Raw genomic sequence first — 13,216 nt, forward strand, 5'->3', positions numbered from 1 at the left:
TTCAAGGCACGTATTCGCAATTTTAGCAAAAGGGACGGCACCTAGCGGGGGAGCACCGAACTTGCCGGTACAGGTTCTTTCGCGATTTCTGCTCGTTTGTTGTGGCTTCGTAAATGCATGTTGTGTCGGTGGTTTGCGCGATAAAACAGTTGTCTCGGTGACTCCGTCGCAACTCTAGTATCAGCTTGTTACCCAGGTTGCTCTGAACGGAACATACGCAACTGCGCGAACCAGATATTCCGCGTTCATCAACGTCCATCAGCACCGTGGAAGGACAGTTGGCAGTCCTTTCGTCACTTTCCGGAAGAAATTCAAGCCTCTGGATGCTCGCTTACGCCAACACATCGTCGCCGCATGTTCGAAACGTGGAGGATAAAAAGCGGGGTAACCCATTTTGAATCCGATGCTTGCTTGCTGATGCCCCAGCGTTGTGCGCTGACCGGGCAGGTGGCACGACAAGAGCTGTGTTAGACCTCCGTGTTTGCCCGACAGTGATGCCCCCTACAGGTCGTTGGAGTCGCGAATAGACTATCGCAGAGGGTGGCTTGGTTTCTCTTTAAGAAGCGCTTGAACTTCGTGCTTAGTGATTTGTTCTTTTAGACGAGTGCCGTCTTCACCATGCATTCATCAGGCACGGCATGGCAAGTCGACTAAACTAAAATCTGTTAGACAACTTTTTACTCATTCGTTTGGGGGAGTAATGTAATTGCAGTGTGGATAGCAATTACCAATGGAAGTCGGACCAGTTAAAGAAATTTGCGAAAATGTAAAACACTTTTTATATATTAGTCACGTCCAGGAAGTTCGACTCAAGCCGTTCTACACGCGTTAGGATTGTAACACTAGATGTTTATTTCGTTTCACCATAAATTTTGCATCAATTTCTGTTTTCCTTTCAAGTTGCATCGTAACGATGCACTTTTAAAAGGGAGGGGGGGGGGGGGGGAGGTAATGCCACCCCCACCCGCAGGGCCGAGAAAGCAACGCTCGGTCACGGACCCCTAGAAGATTCGCGTTCATTCTCGCACCAGACGTACCACTTTTCTGCTGCCTCGACGCTCATTCTTTACCTTTTTGTTTGGCACAAGTTTGCCAATTAAACCTTCATTTTCAGTTCACTGTTCGTCTTCTCGTCGCCTTAATTCGTGACAATATGCATCACGTGACACACCGATTCCCTCTCCCCGATTCTCTCTCCTCCCGTCCCTCTCCCTCACTTCTTTCTCTTTCCCTCAACCTTACCTCTCTCCATCCTCCCTTCGATAATGCCCTCTCTCCCCCCTCCCTTTACTTCCTTCCCCCACCCCCTTTCTGGTCACGTGACCCATCAACTAAGCTGCCCCCAAATTTATAAAAATATAGGTTCTTATAGGACCTACACTTTTAGAGGCCCTATGTACGAACGAAATATAGAAACGACCGTTTAATGACTTCAAAATTGAAGCAATCGCTGCTAAAAACTGCACTTCATGCATTCTACAAATTGAAATGTAAGGTCGCAGCCCGTTTTTTTTAATTCTATTTGATTTTATTGGTCACGTTTTACAGTATTGATGGCAATCATTGAGGTCAAACAAATTTCAAGAAATTTCGGATATGTAATAAATTGTTTCGACATTAATTGATCAATTTGCACGTTTCTTAGCCCGATTTTCAAATTGCGCGCCAAAACAGCGCCTCAAGCCCGGTCAACAATGACGCTTGAAGCTTGGTAGAATGTCGTGGCCGTTCGAATCGTGTCGTCCCTGTCTCGGCAGCATGCCCTTGATGGGTGCATCGACGACATAAGTGACGACCTGATTGAAACAACTACATCACACTACTAGGCGTCGTTGTGGGCAGGGCCTGCGGCACTCTTTTTGGGGCCAATTTTTGAATCTAGAGCGCTGAACAACGTTGGAAATTGATTAATATATAAAAACATGTCTTACGCTTTCGCAATGTTTTTAACTGGTCTGGCTCCTAATGGTAGTTGCTGTCCATCCTGCCATTACATGACTCCCACAAACAAATACTTTAAAAAGTTGTCTAACATATTTTAGTTTAGTCAACTTACGATGTCGATTATCCCTTCATGCCGAGCCTGATGAATGCATGGCGAAGGCTGGCACTCGTTTAAAGAACAAATCACTAAGTACGAAGTTCAAGCGCTTCTTAAGGGACACCAAGCCACCCTCTGCGATAGTTTATTCGCGACTCCAACGTCCTGTAGGGGACACTACTGTCGGGCAAACATGGCGGTCTAAAACGGCTCGTGTCGTGCCATGTGCCAGATCAGCGCACAACGCTGGGGCATCAGCAGGCAAGCATTGGAATCAAAATGGGTTGACCCGCTTTTTATCCTCCACATTTCGAATCTGCGGCGATGTGTTGGAGTAAGCGAGCATCCAGAGGCTTGAATTTCATCCGGAAAGTGATGAAAGGACTGCCAACTGTCCTTCCACGGTGCTGATGGACGCTGATGAACGCGGAATATCTGGTTCGCGCAATTGCGTATGTTCCGTTCAGAGCAACCTGGGTAACAAGCTGATATTAGAGTTGCGACAGAGTCACCGAGACAACTGTTCTATCGCGCAAACTACCGACACAACATGCATTCGCGCAAGCCACAACAGACGAGCAGAAATCGCGAAAGAACCAGTACCGGCCAGTTCAGTGTTTTTACGAGAGGTGGCGTCCGTATTGCTGGAGCCGCGAATAGCGTGGAAACTGATTTGGTGTGTCGTGACCAAGAAAGGGGAAAGGGAGAGACGAAAGGAAGAGAAAGAGTGCCCTAGGAGGATGGGGAAGAACATGGAGAAACAGGGAGGGGAGGGAGGGAGAGAAAGTGAATTGGAGGTAGGTGGGGAGCGAAGGGAGAAGAAAGGGAGCGAGGGGAAAGGAGGCAGATGGGGTGTAAACCCAAGAAGGGGGAAGGATGGGGAGAGAAAGGGAGTGGAAAAGGAGGAGAGGCATGAGGAGGGAACCGATATGTCAGGTGGCGTATATTTCCTCGTTACTAAGCAGGTAAACCGAATAGTTGTATAGATGACCCCATGTCAGGTCACGTGACCTCGATTTCCCCTGCTAAATTTAGCGGGAAATCTGAATTAGTGGTTAGATCACGTGACGTCAATTTACCTTCTGTATTAAAAAGGAAACTGAATTAGTCTATAGGTCATGTTACGTTAATATTCCCTCTAAATTTAGGGGGGACCTAAATTGGCGCTTAGGTAACTTTAATTTTCCCCATTAGATTTAGCGGGGAACTGAATAGGCGTAAAGGCCACATGACGTTAATTTTCTTACGGTCCCTAGCTCGCGTGACGCCAATTTTCCCGCCAAATTTAGCGGAAAATGCACGGACGGATGCACGGACAATATTTGGGGATGGGGGGACTCAGTTAAAAAACATTTCATGCTGTTAAAGTTAATGAACAGAATTGGTTAATTGGCAAACTTACCATGACCATTATTCCCTCATCTAATATCTGCCGAGTGTTAAAAAACATGGTGAAGACGGCCGTCGTCTAACCCTCGTCCCCCTTTTTTATATTTTCTCATTAAAATAAAACACCCCGAATGTAGCATCATAAAGAAATAATTATTAACATATGCAGTTAAGTCGCGACACATTAAACATTATTAAAAAAATTATCACATAGTCCGCACCAGACATGTACACGTTACTCAAAAAGTAACTAAATAGCGTCACTAGTTACTCGCTCAAAAAGTCACTAAATAGTAAATACGTTAATCGTTACCGATTATCAAATGGAACGCATTACTTTGATGACCAAGTACACAACTGTTTTTGTTTCATGGTTTATTTTTTTTTAGTAGTCGGTGCACTTAAGCAATAGCCGCCTCTCGAAGCTTTCATCAGTTATGTCCCTCCGGTTTTTTGAGAACAGATCCGCGGCGGCGCTGTAGAGTCGTTCTACCGACGCGCTCGAAGAAACGACAGTGTTGTGCTTCAGGAAGTGCTGGTAAATCTTCGGGAACTGAACCTTCCCTGAGGACAGCGGGTACCCATCCTTCACAAGGAGAAAGCGGGTTAATTTCTCCGGGTCTTCGACGGACATTGAGGGTGGAAAAATAAACAAGTCGTCTGCTAGATCAGGTTTCCTTGGGCGCGTGGTTCAATCCCTGCTTCCTTGAAACTCTAAGTGTTTGTCCTTCGCCATGCTGCTTGTCTGAAAGCGACATGAGGTATCTGCGTTGCACGATTACTTGAACCATGGGATGATAGTTACCGCGAGGAGCAGCTGTCGTTTGTTCACGAAATGGAATTTCGCGCATTTGTTGTCTCGTTCCTACCCTTCGTCCCTGTCGTGAAGCGCTAGTATGTTCTCCAAATGGAAAAAAAAAACCGTAAATATATTAGAAAAATTCAAACGTCAAATATTAGTTATATCTTCACATACTCCGTGACCGCCATTACAATCACATGCTATAATTTATAAATAACAAACTTTGTAGCCTAAACTTTGCAACTAGTAAAAGACACGCTGGTCTTTCTGACAAACCACGTGCGAAAATGTTTTAGAAACCCAGCTGTAATGAACAAAAAAGATGCAAAGAGGGACATTTTTCGATGAAAACGTAAACATTGATACAAATGCCGCAAATGCTTCATTTTTCTTAACACCTTTCAAGAGAGCGGTGACAAGGGGCGCGGAGAATACTAGTCCCTTCATTACGTCGTACTCCAGCTTGCTGATGAGCATCGTTAGCGTTGGTAGCAGCTGTCCGAGAAACATGTACTGCTCTTTATGAAGCACATTCAAAGCGCAAGCGAGATGCTAAATAACTTGTGCAAAAAGGAGTTTCTTTTTTTTTTTTGCGATTGCTTTTTTGCGTGGGAATCATACAGTCACCGAGTATTGGGCCTTCCGGCTGCATAGTCATCGCAGTATTCACATTCACTCAAGATTAAAATTATGTACTGACGCCACAGTGCTCTTCAATGAACTAGATATCGTTCGGCCTTTCCAGCTCTGGTATCCCAAGTCTTTGGAACATTCCGTCGATGCCTTTCCCCTCGCTGATAGCATTCATGACGCTCTCACTGCCCGATAAAAATAGTTCCAGTTGTTTGAACTGGGCCCAACATGTATGTGCCAGAGAACGTTTTCACGATGTCAGCGGCTTGCGTTGATTGCCCTTGTTGGATCCAAAGTGAGGTGCAGTTTTAGAACGCGCTCCTGGAAGCATGTGCGTAGTTCTCCTCATTCTTCTCCGCGTGCAGAGCATCTTTTCTTGCTACGAGGTGCAGTGTATTGGCGGCGTAGCGTTGATGTGGTGGCAGTTGCCCACAATCACAGCGTAGTCCTGATCGCTAAGTTGCTCAGTCAAATTTTTCAGCTAAGCGTCGTGTAGCCGTCACTTGCTTCCTCGTTTCCCCAGCAGATCTTGTTAAAGAAAGATGTTGAAAATGTTACATCTCGTGCATTAAAACTTCTAAACGACAGCATCTATCTGAAAATTCAAGTTCAAAACATTCAGCCTGCAATACTTCTGACAACATTAACAGATGCTTACTTGAACGCTTTAACAAATTCGAGGCATTGTCAGTGATGACCGTGACAACTTTTCCGTCAATTCCATACTCATCGAACGCCCCAACCATTTCATTGGCCACGCGGTCATAGGTTACTCTGGCCATCATTCGACGGCAAGCCAAATTAGCCACTTGGCGCTCCGATGTCTCCGGATCGAGCCACAGTGGCCGTCACGCCCAGGAAATGTCTGGAATCCTGCAGGAAATGTCTAGAAATCCTACACCTGCACTCTAGGTAATACGCAACAATTACCTGTGAAGCGTTGACAAGCAGTCGGCCGTCACAGCAGTATATTGTACATCTTCAAAGTTGTTCCTTAGCGGATCGCTTTAAGTTCGTCGCACCTCTTCTTAATCCTTTTCACGAACATCCGCCGAGTCAAGGGACATTGGTTCGGGGCCAGCGAGTGCACCAGCTCCACAAAAGAAGGCTCTTTCACAATGCTGAACGCGTGAGAAACTTTCACCACAAACTGGACTCCACGAAATGGACTACAAGATCGTCATACTTCTCTTGCGATACATGATGACCTGTTACCAAAGTGTCAATACAAAATTGCTTTAACAGCTGCTGGTCCGCGGCGGATGCTAAAGTTTCACTCGGTTGTAGCTTCAAAACAAGTGCTTCAAAGTGTTTGAGAGTTGACGAATGGACAGACTGCACCAATAAGATAAAAGACAATATCGGTCAAATATAGGCGTGCGTCAAATCTGGAATGTTATTAACTGTTGAATTATAGTAAACTGATCCATTCGTTGCCTTCCGCGATGTCTAAACACATAAAACACATATATTGCTAAAAGATAAAACCCTACTCACATTGACGTGCTTTCTTAAGTTTGAATGAATTGTTCCCGATCCGCTGATCTCCTTGAGCTTCGGCAAACAGAGCAAGCATTTAAAGATGATGCAGTCACTGTCTTTAACCTCCTTGGCTTCGAATATCGATGCTAGCTGAGGCCACGGAGACGCCAGGGGCGGCATCACTGCTAGCTTGTCGGTCAACAACTGACTTACCAAGAGTTGCAATGACTTATTCATTTTATAGAACAAGATGGTCACGTGGTACAGCCAGACTACCCATGTTCTCAACAAAAAAAACCACCCGGATTTTTCAGCCTTCAATCTGGATGCGCAAGTGGAACAAAAGATGTTTCACCCCAAAGTTTACAATCACTGGTCTTGTTCTAGTGATTGGCCCCCTTCGACGTCCCTTGGTCCTCTATTGCCCTCTCTTTTGTTCTCCCGGCTTCTGAAGTTCGAAGTTGAGAATGAGTTTGATGCCTTCCAGTGTTTGCAACCTGCAAACACTGGAAGGTTCAACCAACGAACCTTATTGTGTTCGCTGGGTGAAGGACATCCCCAGCTCTAGAGTTGACCTGTTCAACGATGACCGTTGCTATACTGCCATACTGATTAGTTGTCTTTTTGGTTTGCAAATCTAGATTTATTGCAATGGACGCATACTCAGGTTAGAATTAAAATGAGGCTGTATAAACGGTGTTGTACACGCTACTCCTCAAAAGTAACGAAACACCGTTACTCGTTACTTGGCCTTAAAAGGAATCCAGTACGTTACTCGCAGGTAACTAAATACGTAACTTGTTACCAAAAAAAGTAACTAGGTATAAGTAACTCGCTACTAGTAACGCTTTACGTAGATGTCTGGTCCGCACTTGCAATAATTCGTCATTCTCACAACTCTGGAAACAAAATTGATGGAGCCAATACTATGGGCCTATCGAGCGTCAATCACGCTTATTTTTATGCTTCATGAAGCTATAAATCAATCTTGTAATGAATTTTGCAAGGGTTTTGTTTCCACCACCACTAGAACTCGAAATCGGCACCGATTCTGGGGTGACGCCTTGGCACGTCGACTCTCATTACCTCTCTTCCTGGGCCAACCAGGCATGAGTGACGTTTGCGGCGATAAAGGTGAAGTTTCCGGGACAGTTGTCTAGTGTTACAGGCATCCGGGGCGGGTGGACGCCGACCAGGAGCTTTCCCAGCACAGCCCAAAGTTGCAGGGCCATCGTTATGATGACTGACACTGCAGCGCCCTGCATCCGTATGACAGTTGCTAGAATGGGTATCGCGGTGAACTTAACCGTGGTTTGTTTTTACCGAAATACGTCGTGCTACCAATAGAGCTATGTTTTATCCACGAAATAAATTGGCACCGACAGTATAGTAGGTTATTTGACGTATTTTATCTTTACTTGTATTCTATTCATGCATAAATGCTGAGTAACTAATATTAACCTAAATGACGGTCATTATAAAGCAACGCTTTAGGGAGTATATTTGATCTGAAAGGGGCGATGCAATGATTTTTGTACTTCGCGCAAATTCCACTTAAAACGCATCCCTGACGTTAATGACCCAAGAAACTACCGTTCGTTTTTCACCACACGCAATCGAAGTCGCAGAAAAAATTAAAGAAAAACGCGTATATTTCCTCAACTCGCAGCCAGAATAAGCGGCTGTACAATTGCACGACTTGAAGGAGGCAAGTTGGTTTACAAAAATTTTCGAAACACGTGAGCACATCTCGCGCTTCTTTGCTCTGTTGGCATTCACCTGGAGAATTGGGGGTTAAATGTGTCATTGACATTTCCAGCAGCGGTGCTAAGCTGGACTTCGTTTATCCTTTTTATGAACCGGAAATTCGCTGGGATCTCAAAGAGTGAAGCACGGCCTGGTGGCGTTTGCAAAGAAAAAGGTAGATAAGGTGCATTCACTGGGCGCCATATTTGAGGACAATGAGCGCATGCTCAGAAGGAGCTCACAATACTCTGCTGCTAAGCGAGGTAATCTTCAAGGTGCAGAATGCACGTTGCAAAAGAACTGTGGAAGCTCGCCGTCAGCACGCGCTCAGCAGTCGCGCACACAGCTATGTCCGCCAGTAGATACTCCATACAAAACGCTGTCAAAGCTACTGGAGCGAGCGCATGGCTTCAGGCGTGGTTTCGTTTGCGCAAAAACGCATGCAAATGATCTGCGGGACAAAACCCCATGCACGCTTTTGCGGCTTTGACAGGGTTCTACACTATGTACAAAACAAAGTATAGAAAGCTTATTCGCAGAAACACTGTGTTTTAACGTCATGCCTTCAGTAAATAAAGGGGTTGATATTTTTCTCTCGTCATTGCAAAGTCGGTAGAAATGATTCCCCCGAAACTTGTATTTAGACCGTTTAACTCTTTCAGCAGTCCCAGTGCCACCTATAATGGACATTTAGGATTCTTAGTTTTGGATTATCAAAAGGTGGTAGTAAACGCGCATACCTACAGCGTGACCAAAAAGGGGTCGTCGGCTATTTAAGGGGGCCACAAAAATTGGTCTCTGGACGTATCGAGCTAAGATTTCGTAAGGAGGTGGCCGAACAACGTGCATCAATTGTATCAAAATTTCAATGAACCAGCTTACTTGAGTAGAAAGTTAGAAATCAGAAACTTGAACACCCTACATAAGGTCTTCGTCACCTAACAAAAAGCGACTTGTAGGCGCGGCAACCAACAGTTGGCAACGCAAGATAGCAAGCGGCACAACGAGCGCTTTCCTCGATCTCGGAAATACCAGACGACGTTTCTGAACCAGAAGCGATGCGATTTTTTTTTTGGTGCCAGTTGTCAGTGCGCGATTATTTTATTCTTGCCAATAATACATTAAAAATTGCCATGGAAGGAGAAAAATATAAATAAACAGACGTGTGGTCTTGTTTTACCGACTATTATTTTCAACTACATGCCGTCGTCTGCTTTGCAGTCACCGGTTGTTGCCGCGTTGCTTTTTTTGTGTGCAACTTTCATTTGTGCTATTTTAAGCTGCAAGAAATCTTTATGGTACCCAAATAGCGAGTGAAGGTTTTTCTCTGGTACGGGGAGTGTCAGGGGGCGAAAGATATTCACCGACGTTTTCGGACGGAGTTTCGGCGGCGACCTCCGAGGTTTCCAAAAATCCTACAATGGGTGAGGCACCTCAACAATGACGTAGGCCTTTAAAACATTCCACCGACATCGGTGGTGTCATGCACGAAGCTGACACTGAAAAATACGGTACTCGGTGCCCTAACCGCCCACTCCCACCTGTCGACGCAGGTAGCACAGCCGACCTGAGTTGGTTGTTGCGCCAATCAGACGCCTTTTGTTACCAGACGAATGCCGTGGGTAGTAATTTCAAGTATTTTATTCCTAACGTTTACTCAGGTAAGCTTGTTCAGAGAAATATTGATACACTTAAAGCGGTTTCTTCGGACCTCTCTGTACAAAATCTTAGCTGAATTCGTTAAGAAACCGATGTATGCAACCCCTTCATACATACAACCATCTTCTTGACTCACGCTGTATATAGAAAAATCCCTCCTAAAAAAAAAAAAAAAAAAAAAAAAAAACAGCTAAGGGTTTAGTTGTATATTTTGATAGCACAAAAATACGAACCACTTCAAAGAGCATTTTAGGTAAACAAACTAAAAAAGACCTCTGAGGAGGGTTTATTTTAACTTACCTTAGCATTAACCCAGGGGAACGCCAATGCAAGGAGGTAAAGGCCAATAAATGGCCCCGCAGTGCTGCTGTGCATAACCATAATAATCTGCAAGAGAATGCGAGACAGGTTAATAAAATGTTTATGAAATATTCAAGGTAATTAGCACACTAAAACTACTGACTTTATTTCAAACAAAATAACCCAGCAACTCTATTTTGGAGTGACAGGAAATCGAAGCTACAAACGGCAGTTGCTACAAGCTTGCTGCGCTCATAGGTTTCTACTTTTGAATCCTAAATAAAGCGATTTTAAAGCCCATCAAAAAATCTGACAATTTTTTTTTTTTTTTTTTTTGTGGGCACAACGCGTTGATTTGTATCCGACATATTGGCAACTACTGACGCAGAACTCTGCTTCGATACGAGTTTACGTGAGTTCACGTCGAACGCCGACGTTGCCATTGTGTCTGACATCTGCTCGGAGTACTTGCCCAAACTATGACGAACAAATATTTGGCGCAACACCTTTCAGGCAGAGCGCACTTTAGAAAAGGGCGCTCGGAAAATGCAACAGTGGTAACTAGCAGATTGCCAAATTACAGCTGATGACAACGAAAAGCAATATTGGTTCGAGGTTAGATTCTCCTTTCATAGTTGAAAAAATAGGGGACAACAAGGTAGGTAGTAGAAGTCCCGTTTAAACTTGCAAGCACCGAAACACCACGATTATCCCTTCACTATGGTGGTATAAAAGGGCACGATTGTTTCAGACCTTTGTGCTCAGTCTTCAGTATAATACACGTCTTCAAGGAACAAAATATGATGACGATGATGGTCAGTCTTGCTAATTTGATTGGAATGCCAAGACGTGGCTAGGACCACATTCAATGTTTTGATCGTTGATACATGAATAGGGAATTGTTAGAGGTATCTTTCTAGCCTTGCTGTCAACAGTGCCTGAGATTGGTTTAAAGTTCTTACTAATTACAACACCTTTATTTATTGTCTCATATGTAGGGCGTCTCAAGTCAACAGGCTCAAACTGAAATGGACCGTAAAAATCGACGTCTGCACGTAGCTATCTGAACTTTTTCGCCAAAGGTGTATTTCACAGGTCGGGTTTTTTCGTGTAAAATTTCAAAGCGTAACTCCCTTTCTGTAAAAAATAGGGCCCAGAAACTTGCCAGAGTCAACGGCGGTCTGAGGGTGTAGCCGACCAGCGAAAGAAAGCAGACGACATGCAGACGAATTTTGTTGGCAGCAAAAGCGCCACCGTTACACAGACTTCGGAAGTAATCCGTTACAAAAAGTAACGGATTACTTGTAATTCGTTACTTTTTAAGTAATTTTGGTAATTGCCACGTAAGTGTTTTCCGGAATAATTTGAAAAGTAATTTACTTATAAAGTATTTGTAACGAAGTACTTTAATTACTCGTTACTTTAAAAAATATATGAGCATAATACAGTAACTGGAGTTATACGATCAGAACATTCAGCAGCATAAAGAGAGCAAAGCAAGTTCAACAAAATAAAAATAAAAAAAAACATCAGGAAGGGGAGAATAGCCGAAAAGAAAACACGATTTTTTGTATGACCGGTCAGTAGAACCACTAGAAAAACGGGCAAAGCATGTACAAATATGCGAAAGACAAAGATCAAGTAAGACAACGCCATGTAGGTTCTCCGTCGCCTTCTATCGTGTTTTTCTTCCCCTCCCGGACAGAAGAAAGCTCTTCGTAGTTATCTGTGTCTGTCCTTTACACCGTTTCACCCTTTCCAACTTCTTCAACATCCCCGCCACTTGCACAAACATCAAACACGGGTCCATACCGCCTCGATTCGTGGGCTCACAATTCGCGTAACAGGCAATGTAGCCTCGCGCGAGGAGCTGGAATTCTCTTTGTCTTTGATGTGCGCTACTGTATTCTAGCACGCTCTTGGGGCACAGCTGAAAAGCACCCGGTGCTAGGTTAGCATCGTCTTCGAGGGTGCAGACGATACTTCTTTTGGTTTAATGGTCTTGGCATGGTGGTCGAGTCTACTCCTCACTTTACAGCGGGGAGGGAAGGGATAAAGGGGGGGGGGGGGGGTTAGGCCATCTAAAAAGTGCTGACAGAAAGAGAGAACGCGTGAAACCGGTGGGATCCTCTTGTTTTGTGAGACCGATGGCAACCACTTCTCTCGCTCTCTATGCCCTCCCCTCCCTCCAGAAGTATTGGTATGAAAGTGAAAACCGATGAACGATCGATAACCCGTAACCGCCACTTATTCTCTGACTGGTCAAGTTTTCGGTCATAGAGTGTCCGTCGTCTCCATGATCATCTTTTATTGAGATGTTCAAAATTCAGGGCATTAAGGAGTGCGGAAACCTACAGTTTCAGCCTATACTTTGCTTGCCAAAAAATCCCACATTGTCATCAGCAAAAGCAACAAACTCTAATCTACGGAAGCACATCAAGGTAAACTGGAACTCCTGCATTCTGCTTTGGCTATACATTGTAACGTTAGAACCGAGTTTTTTTTTGTGTGTGAATAACAGGCGAAACAGCCGAGTTAAAGGGAAGCTTTCGTAGATCGCTTTTTTAGCTCCGAATCTCGTAGCGGAGGTAGACGCTGCTACTGAGCATGCGCACCGCTAGCTTTGTCTGCAGAATTAAAAGGATCATTTTCGGAGGCCTTAAGCTAGAGGATGGCGGGAGTGGTTGCAGCTTTCGGTGTCTTGTCAGCTTACAAGTGAACGGAGTGCACCCTACACTCTTTCTCTTAAATACAAAATTTTATTTTTACAAAGACTGCCATAATACGGGCGTATGAGAAATGAAAAGTAGTGTGGCAGAACATTTAAAAAAATATCATAATTTTTTCTAATAATTGCTTTCTGGATAAGTGTACGGAAAAAAGAACGTGAAAGTAATTTTTAACGTGACGAGTAAAGTAATCCGTTACTTTTCAGCGAAAGTAATCTGTAAAGGTAATCCATTACATTTGAGGCTCCGTAATCTGTAATTGTAATTCATTACATTTTTTTAAGTAACGAGCTCAAGTCTGGTTTTGCAAACACGTTTTTTTTTTTAAACTTTAAGCTTTGATTTTATTGCCCGCATTTATTTTCAAACCAGGGGTACATTACAAAGAAATTATGTTCTTTTTAATAAACCACAGTGGTCGCAAGCAGTCTCGAT

General features: G+C 44.1%; 1 protein-coding gene across 1 annotated transcript in view; it reads right to left on the reverse strand.

Annotated features, from left to right (window-relative positions):
- LOC8027738 (sodium-coupled monocarboxylate transporter 2) overlaps positions 1–13,216 on the reverse strand; it is a 67,504-nt gene that overhangs the window by 13,096 nt on the left and 41,192 nt on the right. The window contains exons 11-12 of the mRNA XM_029983390.4: positions 10,053–10,139; positions 7,434–7,606 (exon numbers count right to left, since the gene is read on the reverse strand). Of these exons, the coding sequence (XP_029839250.2) occupies positions 7,434–7,606; positions 10,053–10,139 (260 nt within the window). The remainder of the gene's footprint in view (positions 1–7,433; positions 7,607–10,052; positions 10,140–13,216) is intronic.

Source organism: Ixodes scapularis, unplaced genomic scaffold (assembly GCF_016920785.2).
Source record: "Ixodes scapularis isolate PalLabHiFi unplaced genomic scaffold, ASM1692078v2 PGA_scaffold5__190_contigs__length_132052651, whole genome shotgun sequence".
Lineage (NCBI taxonomy): Eukaryota > Metazoa > Arthropoda > Arachnida > Ixodida > Ixodidae > Ixodes > Ixodes scapularis.